An 18,396-nucleotide genomic window follows, 5' to 3' on the forward strand; every position below is an offset into this window, starting at 1 on the left:
TCTGCTATCAAACAGACAACATGAGATACCTTACTAGAAAATGTAACTAAGTACTGTATTTAAGCACAAATGTTCTTTACTTTAATATTTGCATTTTCTGCATACTGCATTCTACATACTTCTACTCTGCTACATTTATCTGAAAGGTTTAGTTTATTTTCATTTTTACAATTTTTCCAGTATAATCCAAGCATCTCTAAATGTGTTGATTGTGAATGTTTGTAATAAATAGAAGGTCTGAGCAAATCCTCCTCCTTCTAAGCCTCAATCAGCATTATATATAATATTCAATTGCTGACTGGGGCCATTTTACTGCAGTGACTACTTTTTTCATATGCAAAGTACTTTTAATTCTAATAATACTTATAATACTTTTCAAAGCAGAACTGTTACTTGTAATGGACTATTTCCACAGTGTAACATTAGTACTTTTACTTAAGTAAAGGTTGACTCGCTTACTTACTCTCTGTCTTTGCATATGAGCAGCACTGACATCGTCTCTGTATCGGAGCAGGCAGAGAAGCCCAGTGCAGTCACAGCCTTAATCGTGGCCTGGTTCTGCTGGTTGACATGGCAGTAGACCGGCAAGCCCAAAGATCTCATCCTTTGGATTAGAGTGAGGGACAGAACCAGGAGGTGACCGGCCCGTCGGTGCTCTGGTAGGGTGTAGGCCATCCTCAGCTCACACAGCTCATCGGACAGCATCCAGGACACGGGCCGGCCTGTCTCGTCCGTCACACAGTGGTTTGGCAGATGGCGAACGCAGGCTTTCACGTGGTTGAGGCTCTGCTGGCTCCCTCCGTAAGGCAAGTGTCTGTCCACAAGCTCAGCGTGGGACTCATCCAAAATGGAAACTGGCAGTGGCAACACTTTCCTAGACAGCACAGAAGTGAGACCGAAATATTAGCTATTAGTCAATTAAATGTATATCATGCTTTCAAATTCAACTCAAGAACTTTAACTCACTCCCTCCAGGATGCTATATTCTCAGAGTTATGGTGGATGAAGGTGGTATAACCTCGATATTCTGTGACATTGAGTCCATGCTGAGAGGCAAGCTCTTTGATGAGATCACAGAGTGAGGTTGGTATACCTGTCAGAGAACAGAGAGAACACCAAAATGAATCAAAAACACATTACAAAAACAAAATCATCTGCCAGTATTTAAAAGTTAGCCACATAATGTTAGGACTGTATGTGAGGCAAGAAAAATGTCTTTCATCTTGTGTCATCTATCATATATTTTTTTCACTTTATCACAAATCCTCCTCTTTCTGGCAGTAGATTTCATCAGTGGGCCAACACTTTTGGGTTTTTCCACTCGGACGCACCTCAAAAATTCAATTTTGGTTTACCTTGTTACATGATTACAAGAAAATTTCCATAAACCATCAAAATGAAAGGAGAAAAATATGTTATGTTTGATCATATGCTTTCATTGTGCCCATTTTATACAAACTATTCAATAAATTTAGAGAAAATACTACATATCTACACTGTGACATGTAATATTATCTGAATATGAAATGACAGGGTATAATACATTGTTCAAATCACACAGGTTTTTACATTTTTTTTAAAAATTACATATTAGTTATTACTAGCAGTATAAAATCTTTATTATATTGCCAGAAGATACTGCATGGTGCAACTCGACATGAATACAAATAGACTACACCAATGACTGAATAAACCAGGGACGTACCTCTGAAAGTCAATCCGTGGCTCCAGTTTACGACTCTCTCATTAACCAGCAGACGTCTCAGAGTTTGTGGGTTCTTGGTGAAGGCGGTGCATATGTCAGGGATCACCATTGAGCTGCTGCTGAAATCCTGAACAGGCAGATACAGACATCAACAGGCCACTCTCTGGAGGAACCCATATGTTATCTTTATCCCTGCATGCTATACCTGTTTTTGACGGTAACAAATGGCAGTGCTGAATGTAGGCCAGGAGTCAACACACACTTCCAGATGACAGGGGTTGTTGTGGAGGATATGCAACACTCCTCCAAGAACCTGGAACACAGAACACAATGCAGCAGGGAAAAAGACGAAAATAACAAGCCGCTCACCATCTCTGCAGAAGAAAACAGCTCACAAATAAAACTGGAGACTATACGTGGCAGAATGATGCACTTTTTTAGATTCGTCAACAATTCAAAGTTCATATTAATCACAGAGGCATTTTGTCTGCCTTACTAGCACACAAATCTAAATGTTTGAATGGTTATTTTTCATACGAGCAGAGGAGCATTACAGTGATAGACTGTGGCAGCTCGTTGTAAAGGATATTTTTCATCAGAGTGAGGTCCCTCAGAGCTTTCAAGATGATCATATTGTTTTTTCAGTCTAAGCTCACAGCTGCCTTGAATTTCTTAGAGTAAAAAATTGCTCTTTGGGTGTGAAACTTATTAGCAGATTTACAGCCTAACAGGCATCTACACTAAAACTACAGATAAGATAAATACAATGTCCAAAGTTCTCAGTATATAGGAGGACATTTACTTTCCTGGTTAAAAATGTACACTTTTAACTGCAGTAACTGTAAATCCTCAAAATCCAAATAAATTCTCCACTTATAGGCATATAGATGGTACTTTTAAGTTGAATATGCACAACATTTGACAGTATTTTCTACAGGGTGAGCAAAATATTCAGTTTTAGGTCCAAGCCATGTGTGAAATTTTACCAGCATTTATAACCGTAGACACATACAATGAAAAGACAGGGGATTATTCCCTGTTTTAAATCAGGTGTATACTTTAATATAATAAAATGTCACCTGTAATAAAGAAATAGGCTTGTAATGCTCAGTCAGCTGTTTTCAACTACAATAACAGACTGATTAAAATATATACCATAACAGGTTTTCTTTCCTGGTGAAGAAAAAAATGCAGCTGTCTGAAACACTTACAATTACCCTGCTTGAAAAAGGCACAATATCTTAAAATGTAAATAAAAAATATGTGTTTTTAAAAAAGACAGCAAGGTTCTATGATACAAAAATTGCATTGGTATGAGATTTTCACAGTAGAAAATATCATAGTTTTATGGTGTCATACAAGTATAATTATTATAAGTTACAATGACCTTTAAAGAAATAGAAACAGATGTTTTCTTGTCCTCATAAGACCCAGTGTTTCATTTGATATGCATTTTTAATTTGTCCCACCTTTTCAGGATTGATAGGATTGCAAAAGTAAAAAAAACTAAACATTATCTTGTACTTTGTGTAGAAAAAAACATTCTCATATGGGGACAATAACTTTATTTTACTCTATAACTCCAGCGTGTTACCAAATTGCAAACACAGCAACATAGCTCACAGGCTTTATGTTTTGTAACTCCATAAATTTTCCCTGCTCCATGTAAACAAGCCAGGAATGTCCTTCTTATCTGTAGGATCAGTGTGTCATACCTACTGCCGTATATACTGCAAAAACAGTGTTCAGTTTAGAAGTGCAGCACATTACATGTCACACACTGCTCACACGATTTCCCAGAGCAGCCTTTTTCTCCGCAGTACTAAAGGTTTTTCAGCCCGCCTTTTTACACTGCTGTTTTCAAGACCTACTGTCCTCATACAAGTACTTCCTGATTAACACCTTTCTTGATACTATTGGTAAAACAACAAACACTACAAAGATTATCAATTCAGCAAATTTCAACCACAACATGTGAGACGGTTTTTTCCACTTTTACCTCAGATTTGCAGGTAAAATAATTTGACTGAGATTGATTTAACAGTTTAGTGCATTGTGTTTTGCTACCAATAAAGAACAAGAAAACAGCTTTAAAATGCTGATGTAGGGTCTCAGAAACTTATGACTGATATTAAAGGGTATATGTAAGTAATTTTTTTAGATGAAATAGGAAGAAAAACCTGAAAACTGTTTGAAAATAAAGAAAAATGAAGGCGTGGATGTGAGAATGTGGCGCAAGTTGACGAGTCTGGCAGAAGATTGAGAAGGAGGGGAGGTGCACAGGTGAGATTTGGGATCTGGTTGTACTATTTGGAGCAAATATACAAAGTGTGGTTTTCATACCAAAGTTTACCTTGAAATGGTATTACTACTGCATCTTTAGTACTGTAATATCAAACTGTATTGCTATAATAGTCCTATGTCTTGTTAATAATATTCGTACCAGATTATGGTTTCCAAACTGCAGCTTTCCTGATTGAAGGCTGATGTCTACATTATGCTTTGCTGTGACTCCAGAGAACAGACAGGGTGCTGCTGACACTAACAGCTGACAGAGCTGGTGCTCACTCATTACAACAGACCAGCCAGCTGTCAGAAGTTAAGAAAACTCTCTGCAATGTCAATATAGTGCAGATTTTTAATACAAATCTCACGCTGAGGAACACAGCGAAGGCTCAGCTCACCTCATATGTTTTATTAAGTATTGTGTTTGAAGATTGGTGGTTCACAACCTAAAAATGTTAACCTATATGTGTAAGTGTGAGCTTGAAGTTGCACATCAGTGCGGTTCTGGTGAAACCTCATTTGACCTGTGTTGTTATTGATGGTGTGTCTTTTTCATTCCACTTAGCCTTGAGAGGAATTTACTCAGCTTTACAAAATGAGGTTAGTATATAAGCATCAGTGCAGTGAGAAACATCACAACACCTTCTTCTGCAAAGTCATGTTCTTATCATTCTGCCTGGTTCATGCCACACTAACTGAACTGAGCAGAAAAGAAAAAAAGGAATTTTCATGAAGTTAAATTATTGCCAACTAGCCTTAATTACCTCCCTACTGACTTTATTTTTCACTGCCAATGTCAGGTTTCTCTTGAGAGTTTGCCTTATAACCACAGAATCATTTATATACACTGAGATCTTTTTGAAATCAGATTTTCTGAAATAATTTGTTATACTCTACACCGAAGAGAAAATGTTCATACACAGCTTTTAAATGCACCTTTTCAAAGACCCAGGAGTCAGTCGTCAGTCAAGGCAATTCTCCTCCTTGACTGAGGACTATTGAGAATTAGCTTGAATTGATGTGTAAACCAAGCAAGCTGCTGAGCTTGTGAATCAATATGTCTATTATCTTTTCCGGACAGATCAATGGAGCCGTGGAATGGGCTGCAAATGGCAAAAAAAAAAAGACACACATATGCTCACCAGCCAATGGTTAGACTCAACTCCATTATCTGCCTGTGTCAAGACTGCCCATACTTAACAGATAACCTTTTTGCTTTAAGATGAGCGTCATGGCATTTTTGTTATAGCTCATGCCTGATAAGACATAAGTCAATGACAATGTCCTACACAAAATCCTACACAAAAACAAGCACTGATTCGGTTAAATGTTTCCTACTGACTGCACAAACAGTAATATAGGGGTAATTTTGGCTGACTGTTATGTGATCATAAATACAAGTATGAGCTTTATATATGCGCATTCACTGAACTGCACACATGACTCCACTCCAAATCGCTCTGCTCATATGATCTATGAGCCTTTATGCACATTCACAGATTGTGCCCTTGGCTGCGCTAACAAGAGAGAATATTAAGAAGAGTGCAGAGAAGAGGCGATGAGATGACAGTGGCCAGGTAAAGCACAGCAAGGTAATCTAATAGGACACGTAAAAGAGCCCCTCCTCATGGCTTATTCATCATATGGGATGCCATTACTGAGAATGGTGTGGGCCATGAGAGGGATATGCTGGCAGAGGCATTTTCCCCTGGTGTCACAGAGTACAGAAGCGAGGACAGATGCTGCGAGGCTTATGCAGGCTGATGCAGTGCAGCGCTGCATGCAGGTCACACATGCAGAGAATGATACCTCGCTCTCAGCTGATGCAGAACTGGGCTATAATTTCTGCATGATGCAAACATGTGATTCATACAGATGCTGATTGACATGGACAGCCTCGTGTAGTTTATTCCCAGTGGTCAGAGAAGGTCCCTTATGTGAGATTTGCTGTTTCAGGGATTCACACGTGCAGTGATGTATCTTATAAGGATAGCAATACAAGCTAATTAGGCAGTACCTGATCATGTAATATAACCTATAAAACTTAATATGCTTAAAATAGGTAAGCTCAAACATTGAATAAACGGATGCAGGGTGAATACACTCCAGAGGAGAGCAGGACCACAGGGTTTAACTGGGGGCCCAAGCAGCAAAGTCATGAAAAAAAAAAAAAAAATCCTCAGTCCTGCAGTGAGAAGCAGAGAGCGCTGCACTGCTGCAGAGAACAGCCAACACGCTGATGGCTCAAACACACAGAATTTATAATGGAGCAACCATTATACATATACATAGCCCATGCAGCATGCTCACTACGTCATCACTGGAAAACTTAATAATGTACCACCAAGAGCATTTTTGAAGTCAAGACATTGCAGAAAGCGAAGTTCAACCTTATTGGCTGCCTAAATGATGGATGATCTCACTCTCATGGAGTTGTGCAACGCGCAAAAGACAAATTCGGTTGGTCAAGATATTTCTACATTTTAGCGCACTGCAGAATGGCACTAGTAGAGCAGTGCATTTTGGGTAGTGAAAGGTAGGTGATAGGGATTGCAGAATAAGGACATTTTACTTCACTGAAGGAGATTTTGTACCAATGAGAAATTTCAATTCTCAACTTTTAGTGAATTTTAAGATGGCTGCCTTTAGTAAGATTCACTTACTGATTGCACAATTATTGCTCATTTTCCACAGTGTGGTGACACTGTGTGCAATAATCTTGTGATGTACTTTGTGTTTTGTTAAACTTTGTGGTTGATGTATTTTTACATTTAAAGTCAACCACATTCTCTGATGTAGTCGTTCATACATTCAGAATGGACTGGTCATAATTTGGATTTTAAAGTGGTGACCACTTTTGTGACTTATGTCACATTCCTGTGTACAAGAACCTTTTGAAATGAAATCATCTCACACCAGTCTATTCACAACACACATTTGAAATTAGATTTCATAGATATTGTGACATGCTTCAAAGCAGACAAAGAGAGATGGCATCTCTGGAGCAAACTGTTACTCATTGAGATTTGAGAACACTCATATCTCAAAGCAGCTTTTGCTGGTGTGTGAAAATGAATAAAAGGGGATGGAGAGCTGTGAGTGTGTGTGTGTGTGTGTGTGTGTGTGTGTGTGTGTGTGTGTGTGTGTGTGTGTGTGTGTGTGTGTGTGCGTGTGTGTATGGAGGGGGTATCTCTTGTAAGGAGTCCTTTACACTGATGAATCTCGGGGGTGTTAGGAGAGCAGCAAAGGTGGGAGGAGGGGGTTGCTGAGAACTGGGTGGAGAGGAGGGCGGACCGAGGATGTGCACACACACTGACCCTGGAGGTTGCGTTCCCCTTTAAAAGTCCCATCCCACACAGATACGCAGAGCTCATGCAGGATCTGCTGCGGCAGTGGGGGAACACTGCTGAGCTGTGCAGTTTGTGCTGCCAGCAAGCGTGCAAAGAAGAGGAGGGGGAGCGAGCGAGTACAGGAGGAGGAGGAGGGGTGAGGGAGAGAGGGAGAGAGAGAGTGCAAACAATGTCATTCTGTTCAGGAGGCAATGCTGCAGTCAACTTTGCCGCGCCATGAAAGCACATCACCAGCAACGAAGAGGCTCAGAGTGAGTGCAGAGAAGTTTTCCTCCTCTTCCTCCTGTGGGTGATGTGGCCCAAGACACTGTAGGTATACAATTCCTTCCTCTCTAGTCTTACTTACCTTGTATGCTGTCTAGCTTTCTTTAAAGGTTAATTCACTTCTTAAATTAGCTGTGTAGTAGTTGATATCCTGAGGTTTGTGTGCATGCCTGCAGTACTGAAGCTCCTGGCTGCCTCTGTCTCATCAGTTTCAGCCTCCTCTGCACCAGCAATAACCAGGCAGCATGCAGCCAGACAGCCAGTCAGTTAGCAGCCAGGCTCCACTGCTCCCTCATCCATGTTTAACACATGGTACAGGCTGGAAATAGCAGCCAGCGTGTCAGATAGCGACTGGTTGAGAGGACTTGCCATTTGACACAAGGACAAAAAACTATCCAGGATGCTAAGAGTTCCCTCCAATAGAGAGGACCTCCCCTGACTTAGCATTTAGATCAGAGAGCACAAACTGTCCCAGCTCTCCACTTTTCTCCCTTAATTGTGGGTTTGTATGTAGCAGCGTATGGTAGTTGAGGATATTTGCTGAGTAATGATGCTGGAAAGTGTCAAAAAGGATCTATTGTCTCTGTAGTTGTGAACTCTCTGTGTCTCAGTGCTGAAAAAAATGAGAATGAGGCTACAGTGGCCTGCCCTGGGAAAGGGAAGCTGTGGTGCAGTCATGAAGTTGTGCTCCAGCTGCTAGGACTTTGCTGCCATCCTAAAAGTGGAGACTAAGACTTAATGATAAGATTCTGGAGACAGGTTTTGCACACAATTTGTGAGGGAAAAATGGAAAGTAAAGGAGCATAATGAAGTGCAACTGTGAACAGAGATGTTTTTATTTGGTTATTAAGTAAAGACGGAGAAGGAAGGACTTGTCAAAGCTTAACTGCACTAGCGCTTTGTAAAATATCTGCAGCAGCAGTATCTCAGCAACTCTAAAAGTCAGTGCTACTACTTTTGTCTTTATGCTGTATTGTTCGGTATGTGCTGGTTCCGTTATAAGGCCAAATAAAAATAGTGTTTGGAGCAAAATGCTTTATATAAAAGTGAGTCACTATTCAAGATGTGCTTTTGAATGTGTTAAGTTTAGTCTGCCTCTGTGCAGGGTTGGTCAGTTCTGAGTTCATCTCAGGTAACTGTGCTAAGACCTTGAAAATGCTGGCCCTGCGTCGTCAGCTGGCTCTTTGTGAGGCTCGCGTCTAGAGCATCTCTGTGGCCTTCTGATTTCTCTGCTCTCAGGCAGGCTGGCAGATGAGCAATAGAATACAGATAGAAACTGTATGAAAAGTCCGAGCCTCATTCGGCGCCTGACATCATCTCGGAACATCTGCAGTTCTCCTGCTCACAGTTTCATTGGGGGTGGGTGCTGCACTGCCAGCGAAGGAAATTGCCGCACTCACCTGATGTTCCTTGCACCTCACTTCTGCCCTCCCCCCACCCCCCACCCTCTCTCCTCTTCTTCCCTCCTCCTTCCTCGTCTCCAATTTCTCTACTGTAGTCTCTCTCAGAGGTACAGTTGCCCAGCACAGTGCCTCACCGGCATGCTTTGCACCTCTTTGATTCTACCCACCCCCCACCCACCCTCTCCATCAACCCCCACTACCACCACAATCTCTCCTCCTCCCTCCTCCTCTTCTCTCCCCCACCACCCTCCCCTACTAAAAAAGTATGCAGCACATGCTCTCACCATCCTCCTTGAGCAATTTGCCTGAGTGAATAGAAGGAGGAGAGAGAGAACAGAGGGTGGGAAAAAAAAAAAGCTAGAGCCAGTGAGCCAGCAGTGAGCAGCAATCCTGCAGTGTCCTGCAGCAGCTGAGTTCCTGCAGTGCTGGCCTCTAACAGCACACATGCACACATGCACACAGAGATGCACATCAGGACATATCAGACAGTCCGTCAGTCACGTGATGCACTGCTGGTAAATACGCCTGAGAGCACGCTGTCTCAGTCTGGACTGGACCCAGCTGAGTTTAGGAGGAGAAGATAGATACAGAAAGTCATGCATACACTCTGTCCATAGAGCTCCACAGGGAGGCAATGGTGAGATTAGCCAGTTGCCCCCCCACCCCCCGCTCTGATGGTGCATTGTCCCATTCCAGCACTCCAGTTCCGATGATGTAATCAATGCAGCAAGCTTTGAACTTGCTGGGCTAGGGGTTCTTTCCCATCCCTCCACCCCCCAGGACGCACATACACACTCCCCCTGAAGTGGAAGGCCTCAGCTGCAACAGAAAGATGGATAACCCTATTAACAGTTTTACACGATAATTTAGTTGGTAAAGTGCGGAAAATAATATCCTTTGAGAGGGCTTGCTTAGGGCTTGTCCATATTTCACTCTTGTGTAAATAGACAGTTCACGCTTTCATAAATTAAACTCAGTTGGCGAAACTATTGCTGGCACTTTGACAAAGCGCGGATGTGCAGTGCAGTGCCGCATCACCACTTCCAATAAATTAAAGCAAGTGTCTGCAGGCAAATATGTCTCTTCTGCTCTTTTACAAAGTTGCTCTGCTTTTCTAGTTGCTGTCAGCGGGGACATAAGACAAACCTCAGAGCAGAGCCGAGAGTGCTTTGAGTTCATTCCGGGCGTAACATCATAGTGACTTTGCTCTTTCATTGATAAGGTCATCAGTCTGTTGACGGGGCTGCAGTGGAGAGCAGCACCAGTGATGTACAGTTCAATGCTTTAAGAGATGCTCAGGCAGCCAGACTGAGACCATATTGTAGCAGGTGAGTTTTGCTGAGCTGGTTTCTGCCGCTGCACCCAGAATCTGCCTAGTGATCAACTTCCACTACAGCAGTGATGAACTGGCATCAACCCTCCTCTACTAAAAAACCCCAGCGAGCATTAGAGTGGCTCTGCATAATTAGCACTTATGGATGCTGATGATTTGGCACATATAATAACTTGGTTTATTTGACAGAAGGTAAATAGCACAGAACATTCCATGAGAGATAGAAGAATCTTCCTTTGCTGCATGAATAATCTGTTTTAACATCCCTGCTCTGGGAAAATATTAATATTTTACTAATGTTCCATATTTTACCCAGTGCATTCCCTTGGCTTTTCACAGTTGTATATTTTCCACTGATGGGCTTCATGTGTAATAGATGTGATCCACTGAGGGTTACTGTACAAGTACTTTTGATGAATCAGCAGCTTTCATTAGTATGCAGTGCTGGTGCCTGATTATAGCTTCTATGAACTGTTCATTTTCTGCCGTGTTACAGATCAACTCAGACAACTTGCCTCAGTCACTGTGAATCAATATTACCAATTTAAAGCACTCACGTTGGTAAATTTGAAAAATTATCAGGATTTTCAACAGTTGATGTTTTCGCCAGAAGATACAGGACACAGTTTCAAGCCACTGAGGGCGAAAAGAAAAACACTGCAGATAAACTGGACTTTTTATGATCTATAACACAGCAACAAAGATCTGACAAGTCAGTTCAGAAAAGCACTTATTTTTTCTCCTTCAGTCAGGCGCCATCAATCACTACATCTTATCTCTCATTCTTTTTTCTTTTGTTTTAAGAAAATCTACTTAGACGAGTTACACATAGGGAAGTCAGGGCTGTATATGCTAACCAGCTGAAGCAGGCTGAGTCATGCTGGGTCTTTTCTGGGTTTCCCCCCTCTCTGATCCTCTGCTCCTCCCCCTCTCTCTCTCTGTCTCTGTTGCAGGAGCTGGCTGCTGGCTCATTCACCAGGTCCGGCTGTTGGTGGCGTGTTGGAACATGCCTTGACTTGTACAGCCTGAGTCAAGCAGGGAGAAACAGCCAGAGAGAGAGAGAGAGAGAGAGAGAGAGAGAGAGAGAGAGAGAGAGAGAGAGAGAGAGAGAGAGGATAAACTGAGGGAGAGGAGAGGCTTGTGGTCAACAGTTTGCCAGTGTGAAGTGCCCCACACCATGGGAGAGCCCTGCAACACCGGTAGACAGACTCCTGTTGATGTCAGCAGCAGTGTGTACTCGCTGGAGACGAGCATGGATGGAGCAGCTCTGCGTCTGCCTCATTACTTGGTGAGTGTTCAAACTGCAAAAATAAAAGCCTCTCTGATGTAAATTTACAACTTATGTCAGCACTTATTGACTATTGGAGCACCTACTGTAGGTGGTACTTCATTCATTAAATGGTAATTAGTGTGTGGGAAATAAAAAACTTCTATTCTTGGTATATTCATCTTGGCATTAGGACGCTTTCATAAGGTTGTGAATTGTAATGTTCAAATTAACAATTTCTCACACATACGCCTATCAACTTTTGCAGGACTTGTTCAGGTCATTTGAGAGGCTCAGGGAAGTGCAGGTAAATCTTTTTCTTTTAAATAAGACATTAGGATGAGCTGAATAAAGCCCATAGTTTGATGTAAAATGAAAAAAATGTGAACTGTACACTTCACAGCGTTGTGAAAGCGTCCTGATGCTAAGATAATGCCACGGTGACTATACCAAAATGATACTAAAGGCAGAGCACTGTGATACACCCCAAACACACACGCGCACACACACACACACACATACACACACACACACACCAATCACACTGTAGCACAGTGACCTCTACACAGGCCGGCGACCCTTTTACAAGTTGCTTAGTTGGAGCTTTACAGAGAAGTTTAAACTGTCTGTAGCTCTACAGACAGCTACTTTGGTTATTGTTTTCTCCTTTACTTTTAAAAAGCAGGTTTCCAGGCCACATCTGCTTCCTGACAAGCCGTAAAAATGAAGCAGTGATAGGCTCAGAGTTCCTCATTTGCTTACAAACAATCAGACAGTGTGACAAGATTCCAACTGATCCGCTTCAGAGTTAGGAAACATGATTACACACACTGTACACAGAAAAGCAGATAAAGACACCCGTAACTATGTCAGACTGCCCTCACTGTCACATGGAACTGCAACATTACGTCACTGATTAGCTGTACAATAAAAACTCAGTTATAAGGGCCTTTCAAAACTCAAATACATTAATCAGTCAGCTGACTCAAATGATAATCATTAGTGTCCTGTGTACTATGGTCTGTGTGCTTTACCTGTGTGTGGTCAAGCATGCAGATAGTTACTGGGCAACTCTGTTTTATGGCAACCATGGGTATTGCACACACCGCAGTGTGTCATAGTGGACGGTGATTAAATCAATTCACACCCAAATATTAAGTTCAAAATCTAACCAGAAAAGTAGAAAATAATGTTAGAACTTGACCTGTACTTACTTTCAGAATTTTCTTATGATACAAAATACTTCCACTGGTTAGAATCATTAATATATTCTATATTCTTCTTACATTTTTCTCCATATTAAAGGTCTCCTTAAACCACAGACCGTCAGCGTCGTAGATCGTACAGATAATAATTTTTTTTGATATCAAACAGTATAATTAAATTTAAATTCAATTAAACCACACCTATTGAACAGGTTTCTATACCAGTAAAATGCTGATACCAGCACTTTTTCAATATTAGCTTTTCATGTTAACTTTAAAATTTATACTACACACCAAAGTAAAAACACACACAAAAAAAACAACTTTAGATTTCATTTTAGCTCATCTCCATATTTATACAGTAAAACAAACTACATTATAGGAAAAACAGATTTACTGCAATATGGTTTAAGTTGTCCATTTCAGCTGTATATTGTTTTATGTTTCAGCATTCTAGCATCTTTCTACTCAAAGCAGCTGAACAACATGAAAAAGAAAGTAATTTATCACATTCTCAAGGTATGCTAAAATAATATAATTAATAAAATTTATAAAAGTGGTGAGTGCTGCTACATGCACCTATGTGTTGAAATTTGGTAAGGAATGAAAAGACATTTTTTGATTTTCATTCATACTTAAGCCATTCTGTCGGTCACATAAAAGTATCGACAGGACCTACATATTTCTGCTGCACCAACCTCACAAAATATTAAGCTGTACACACATGCCATTAGTGTGTGTGTCATGTGTAGCACTGTTGAACAACATGGCTCTACAGAAAATACTAATGGCATTGTTAGCTATAAGATGATTAGGTTTGTGGAATGGGACTGAGGCAGGGGAGCATGACTGTTAGGGTGTCGTTAACTGACACTGAAACGACCAAGAAATGCACAGCGGGAGGAGAGGAGCGAGAAGAGGCAGGGAGTCAGAGGAAAGTGCAGAGGGCTGCACAAGCTGATTAGTTCAGGGAGGGTGTAGACACTCAGACCTGACAACCAGGGGGATCCAGCACATTCAAGAAGTGTAGGTGTGTATTTTTGTTTTGGAGATGTGGTGGGAAATCTGCAGTGTTGCCGAGCAGTTGATGCCTTTGGGCCAAAACATGTCATGAACTGTAGATTTATGTAGGAGTCCCACAGTTACTTAAACACACTCAAGACAAATACTACTACTACGGTCTGTGAAACAGCTTCAGCTGATCAATACTTTGTCAAATATTGATTTCGATGATTAATTTGTATCTATAGGGGCTCAGACAATCCTGATAGTGACACTACGTTGCTCCAAAACAATTATCTAACGACAGAAGATGATTGCGTAAAGCCTTTAATTATGAAAGAAGAAAACATCTTACGGTCACACTCTTTTTAATGACATATTTCTCCTCCTGTAAGCATAAGTCAAATTTCTATCTTATGTATTTTCGAAGCTATTAAAGTAGGACTGGACAATCGGGTCAAAAATGTTGTCATCATTAAAAAAATAAATAAATAAATAAAAAGTCATTAGTCAATATCAGTAAATATCACAATTAATGTCAAATTATTACTTTTTTCCAATGTGAAGCTGTCTTTTTCTCCTTGAGCCAAAGTTAAAGTTTTTTCCCCATCAGAAAATAATTAAAATCATTAATGATTAAGTTATTAATTTCTATAGTAGTTAGTAATTAATGTGAAATAAAATTACTACCATAATCATCAGTTGTTCTCCAAAGAAAATTACAGTGATAAGATATAAAATCAAATCATAACATGATTTTTTTTTTTATTACCTAGCCTTACAATTAATTGTTTTCAGTTATTATACTTATATATATATATATATATATATATATATATATATATATATATATATATATATATATATATATATATATATAAACACTTATTATCATCAGATGTTTAACATACAAATAAAATAATAAAATCTGTCTTAAATATAAACTATATTCTGTGATGGGTTGGATTTTTTTTAAAGCTTTGAAATGGTTTGATCATAAAAACAGACTAGATGTACCATTATTTCACTCAAAAACCCCACACATTAGACTGAATTAGGTTTAGGTTATTGGGTGTATTATGTTAAAAGCTGAACACCTCAGACTGCAGAGGACAAATCAATTTAAATTCATCAGAGTAGTATTAAAATCAGGAAAATGTCATGCTAAAATAGGTCAATATGATCACAGATGTTTAAAGGTTCATTACATATACACTGAAAATCCTTCAAACATCTGTCTTCTGGGCTGTATGACAGCACACTGAAATATTTTGCTTCTTTCAAGATGTAGAACTAATTCTATGCCACATAAATATTTCCTTTTTACTCACATTTTATTACTAGAATCCATGGAAACCCAAAAAGAAACCTTAAAGGACTGTCATTGATCAAAATATTATGAATATATTTCAGTCCAAAACACTATAAAACAAAACACAGGCTTTCTTTTGGGTCTGCCTGTGTCTTTGTGGTGAGCTTGCCACTGCCTTCACTAAACTAGAAAATGAGTAAATAACTAAAATAAGCTATGTGACATTTATTTGCACTTTGTACCGATATTTGTAAAAATGCTGAGAAAAATAACCTGTTTGTTTGGCCTGTGATACAAATAATGTTTGACAAATCTCATCAGTTTAACCAAATGCCTGAAGCTTGGAATACATTTATGGACAATTTGGTTTTTAGTCAGAGCTTATTTTGGGTCATGGAGTGTGAAGCAGTAGGTCGACCCGTCATTCAGTTAGCAAGAAGGGTGTTGTTTTCACTGGCATTCCTCAATCCTGTATTAGGGATTACATCAAGCTCTGAGCAGGAAGGAATTCCTGTCATCATGTGCTCAGTGAAGGCAGCGTCAGGCTCTTGCCACAAAGACACAGACAAACGAACAGCAGTCTGGTGTCTGTGTTTGTTTGTCCACGTCACCTGTGTCTGCATGTTTAGACGACAGCAGACAGATAAAAACCATCCAGTCCTCGTATTGGTGTCCATGTTGTGACAAATGTACCATCAGAGTCATTCTTAAAAGCACTTAAATTCACTCTTTGATATCAGATAAGGTCACAACGCCCTAAGCACCAATCCAGCAAAGAATTTCTGGTTATACAACTAAAAATGCCTTATTAATTACACCAGAGCCTCACTTGAGATTCAGAACAGTAAACAGTCGCAGATAAGAGACTGTCCTTCCAATTTTCTCTCCATCTCTGCAGCTAATCTCACTCTCACCTACTGCACACCTCTCGATCTCCTTCATAATTCCCTGTCCTCCCTCACTTGTTTCCGGCTGCAGATCTCTCTCTAGTATCTGTGTTGTCCTGTCAGCAAAGCACAGTCCACAGGGAGAGGACAGTATGGAATGGTCAGCCGGGCCCAAAATAGCTCTGCAGTGAGCAAAAGGCAACTGATAGCGACGGGGGGAGTTTTTAGTTCTTAGGTACACAACGCAGACATGCTCATGTGAACACAAGGACGGCACGCACAAATGAACGGACGAGGGCTGAATCAAATCAGGCTTTTTGTTGCAAAATCATGAGTCATGGGCAGGTCTATTATTAGTTTGGGGGTGTTGTGTGTTTGCCAAAGTTGTGTGCACTTAAAGTGATGCCACGCTAAAGGCTTGAAGAGTATCAAGAATCTGTTTGGGAACAAGCTTCGCTTCACTTTGGGCAGCGAAGCGTAGACTCATCCATGCATCGCAGTTACATAAAACTGCAGCAGGCAGAGGATGTTACTTTCACTTCTAAAACCAAGATTTATGGAGGATATTGTGATTTTTTTTAAAGGTATTATTTGATACTTGGTTTGGGAACTTAAGTCCATTTTAGACCATTAAGATCAAAGATAGTACCAAATATCAACCATGAAAAACATGTATTTATTACTAGAGGAGTTCTCATTTATTATCCTGAGCTTATTGGGCTTTTGATAAAGTCTCGTGTTGAGTGAGTTACTCTAAAATCTGACATTGTGAGCTTTAATTTTTAGCGTAAAAATACATCAGTTCTAAATATTGGTTATCAGTCTCATTGATTACTAATAATTAGTATCAGCTGATCCTCAAACACAAAAGACATATTTTTCTATGTCTGAGAAATAACAGTCGTTTTGGTGAATGTGATGAGACTGTACCTGTCAGCTTTTTTTTTTTCTTATATTAAACTACTCATTTGTACTGTTTTACAGCTGTATTAAATAGGATTATATTTTTTTCTTAAGACAGGATTTAATGGGGATTCTGCCAAGTGAAACACAGGATGTAACATAAAAGACCCTTGCTCCATGTTGCTATTCAAACATTATTCTCACCTTTTCTTGTACAGCTTCTGGCAGTTGGCACAGGATGACTCCGTTGCCTCCTGACAAGCTCCACTACAAAGCTGGCCGTGAACAGAGAGAGCGTCCGTAGTGCCAGACTCTCAGGTGGAAGTGTGAAGCTGAAACCTGGTCAGGTTCCCGCCGCAGGAGAGGCAGAGGGAGGCCTGGACGGATGCGGCTGCTGTGGGTGTTTCTCTGGCAGTGTCTTAGCTGGTTGTTGTGAGGAGTGAGAACGAAGCAATCAGCAAGTATACTGCCGCAGAAATTCTTCGCAATAAGAAGCCCGGGGTCTGATCTTCAGCCCGCCACCAGGACAAGGATGGACACACATGGGACCTGCTGCTAAGTTTTGGACATAGTAGAAATGAATATGAGATTATTAACAAGAGCTGAGGACCTGGTACAGAATTAAGTGAGGATAATCAACTTGCAAGCATGGCTTTTTTTTTTTTTTTTATTTATCGCCTCTACAGTATTTACATTTGGATCAAACTTCTACAGCATGTTTTTTGATCCTCTGCTGCCATCTTGTGACTGAGCACAACCTCCCAGCATGCTTTGTTCATCCAGCACTGCAGCAAATTGTAAACCCAGCATAATCTTCTTTTTTTTTTTTTTTTTGATCCAGACAAGATAAAAATCCTTTTCATTCAAGGGGTACGGCTTTTTAAGTATGAATTAAAATGGCTTAGATTTTAATTGCAAATGCATGATTTTTATATTTTTATTTCACTGTATATTTCCTTAATGTAAGTAGAATATAATCAGTTCAAGTATTGTCCATCTTCAGCAGATAATCATTTCTTCTCATCATAAATCAGATAAGTAAAATAAAAGTTTTAGAAAGATGGACTTATTTGCTTTGCCTGTTAGTTTTCTCTGTGGATATTCACTTTATAATTATGTTGTGTAAAAACACTTTAAGATCCTTTAAAAAATGACGTTGCTGTGTGATGGTAGACAGTAGGTCTAATGAGTGCGGATGAGCCACAGAGGCCTGGACACCAGGTGCAGACTAATTTAGGTTTCATAGGCTGCAAACACAGACGCAGCGAAATGTATGGTGCAGTTAGGATTTAAGACACAGACTGTTCTCAAAATCACTTTGGTGGATCTAAAGTAAAGAGTACTTTTTTTTTCTTTTTGAATGTGCGGTGTAAAACAGACTTTCTTGTCTTGGCAGTCAATGATGAGAATGCAGATGTGCTCACTGCAGACTGCAGGACAAAGACATTGTACCACTGCATTGCTGCAAACTCAGAAAAA

The 18,396-nt window shown here is 40.2% G+C and overlaps 1 protein-coding gene and 1 long non-coding RNA gene across 3 annotated transcripts; one reads left to right on the forward strand and one right to left on the reverse strand.

Annotated features, from left to right (window-relative positions):
* Nucleotides 1–449: 449 nt before the first annotated feature.
* LOC115423225 (glycine N-acyltransferase-like protein 2) lies at nt 450–17,227 on the reverse strand. The gene is made up of 5 exons (XM_030140004.1): nt 17,122–17,227; nt 1,911–2,018; nt 1,706–1,832; nt 967–1,093; nt 450–874 (listed from the first exon to the last, which is right to left on the reverse strand). The coding sequence occupies exons 3-5, from the start codon at nt 1,812–1,814 to the stop codon at nt 460–462; spliced, it is 651 nt and encodes a 216-aa protein (XP_029995864.1). The 5' UTR covers nt 1,815–1,832; nt 1,911–2,018; nt 17,122–17,227; the 3' UTR covers nt 450–459.
* On the forward strand, nt 7,452–17,273 carry LOC115423226 (uncharacterized). Of its 2 annotated transcripts, none has more exons than XR_003935929.1 (3): nt 7,452–7,654; nt 11,295–11,629; nt 17,136–17,273. It is a non-coding gene; the product is annotated as an uncharacterized LOC115423226 (long non-coding RNA). The 2 variants fall into 2 exon arrangements; XR_003935928.1 differs by having other exon boundaries at nt 7,454–7,650.
* The last annotated feature ends 1,123 nt before the right edge of the window (nt 17,274–18,396 follow it).

This window comes from Sphaeramia orbicularis, chromosome 7 (assembly GCF_902148855.1).
Source record: "Sphaeramia orbicularis chromosome 7, fSphaOr1.1, whole genome shotgun sequence".
In the NCBI taxonomy this organism is placed as follows: domain Eukaryota; kingdom Metazoa; phylum Chordata; class Actinopteri; order Kurtiformes; family Apogonidae; genus Sphaeramia; species Sphaeramia orbicularis.

What these genes read in the sequence shown, in the direction of transcription:
- LOC115423225 (XM_030140004.1), bottom strand. Translation starts at nt 1,814, where the DNA reads ATGGTGATCCCTGACATATGCACCGCCTTCACCAAGAACCCACAAACT. An exon ending in CCACGGATTGACTTTCAGAG is followed by an intron (nt 1,094 to 1,705) that starts GTACGTCCCTGG and finishes GTTCTCTGACAG; the next exon opens with GTATACCAACCTCACTCTGT. An exon ending in AATATAGCATCCTGGAGGGA is followed by an intron (nt 875 to 966) that starts GTGAGTTAAAGT and finishes TGTGCTGTCTAG; the next exon opens with GAAAGTGTTGCCACTGCCAG.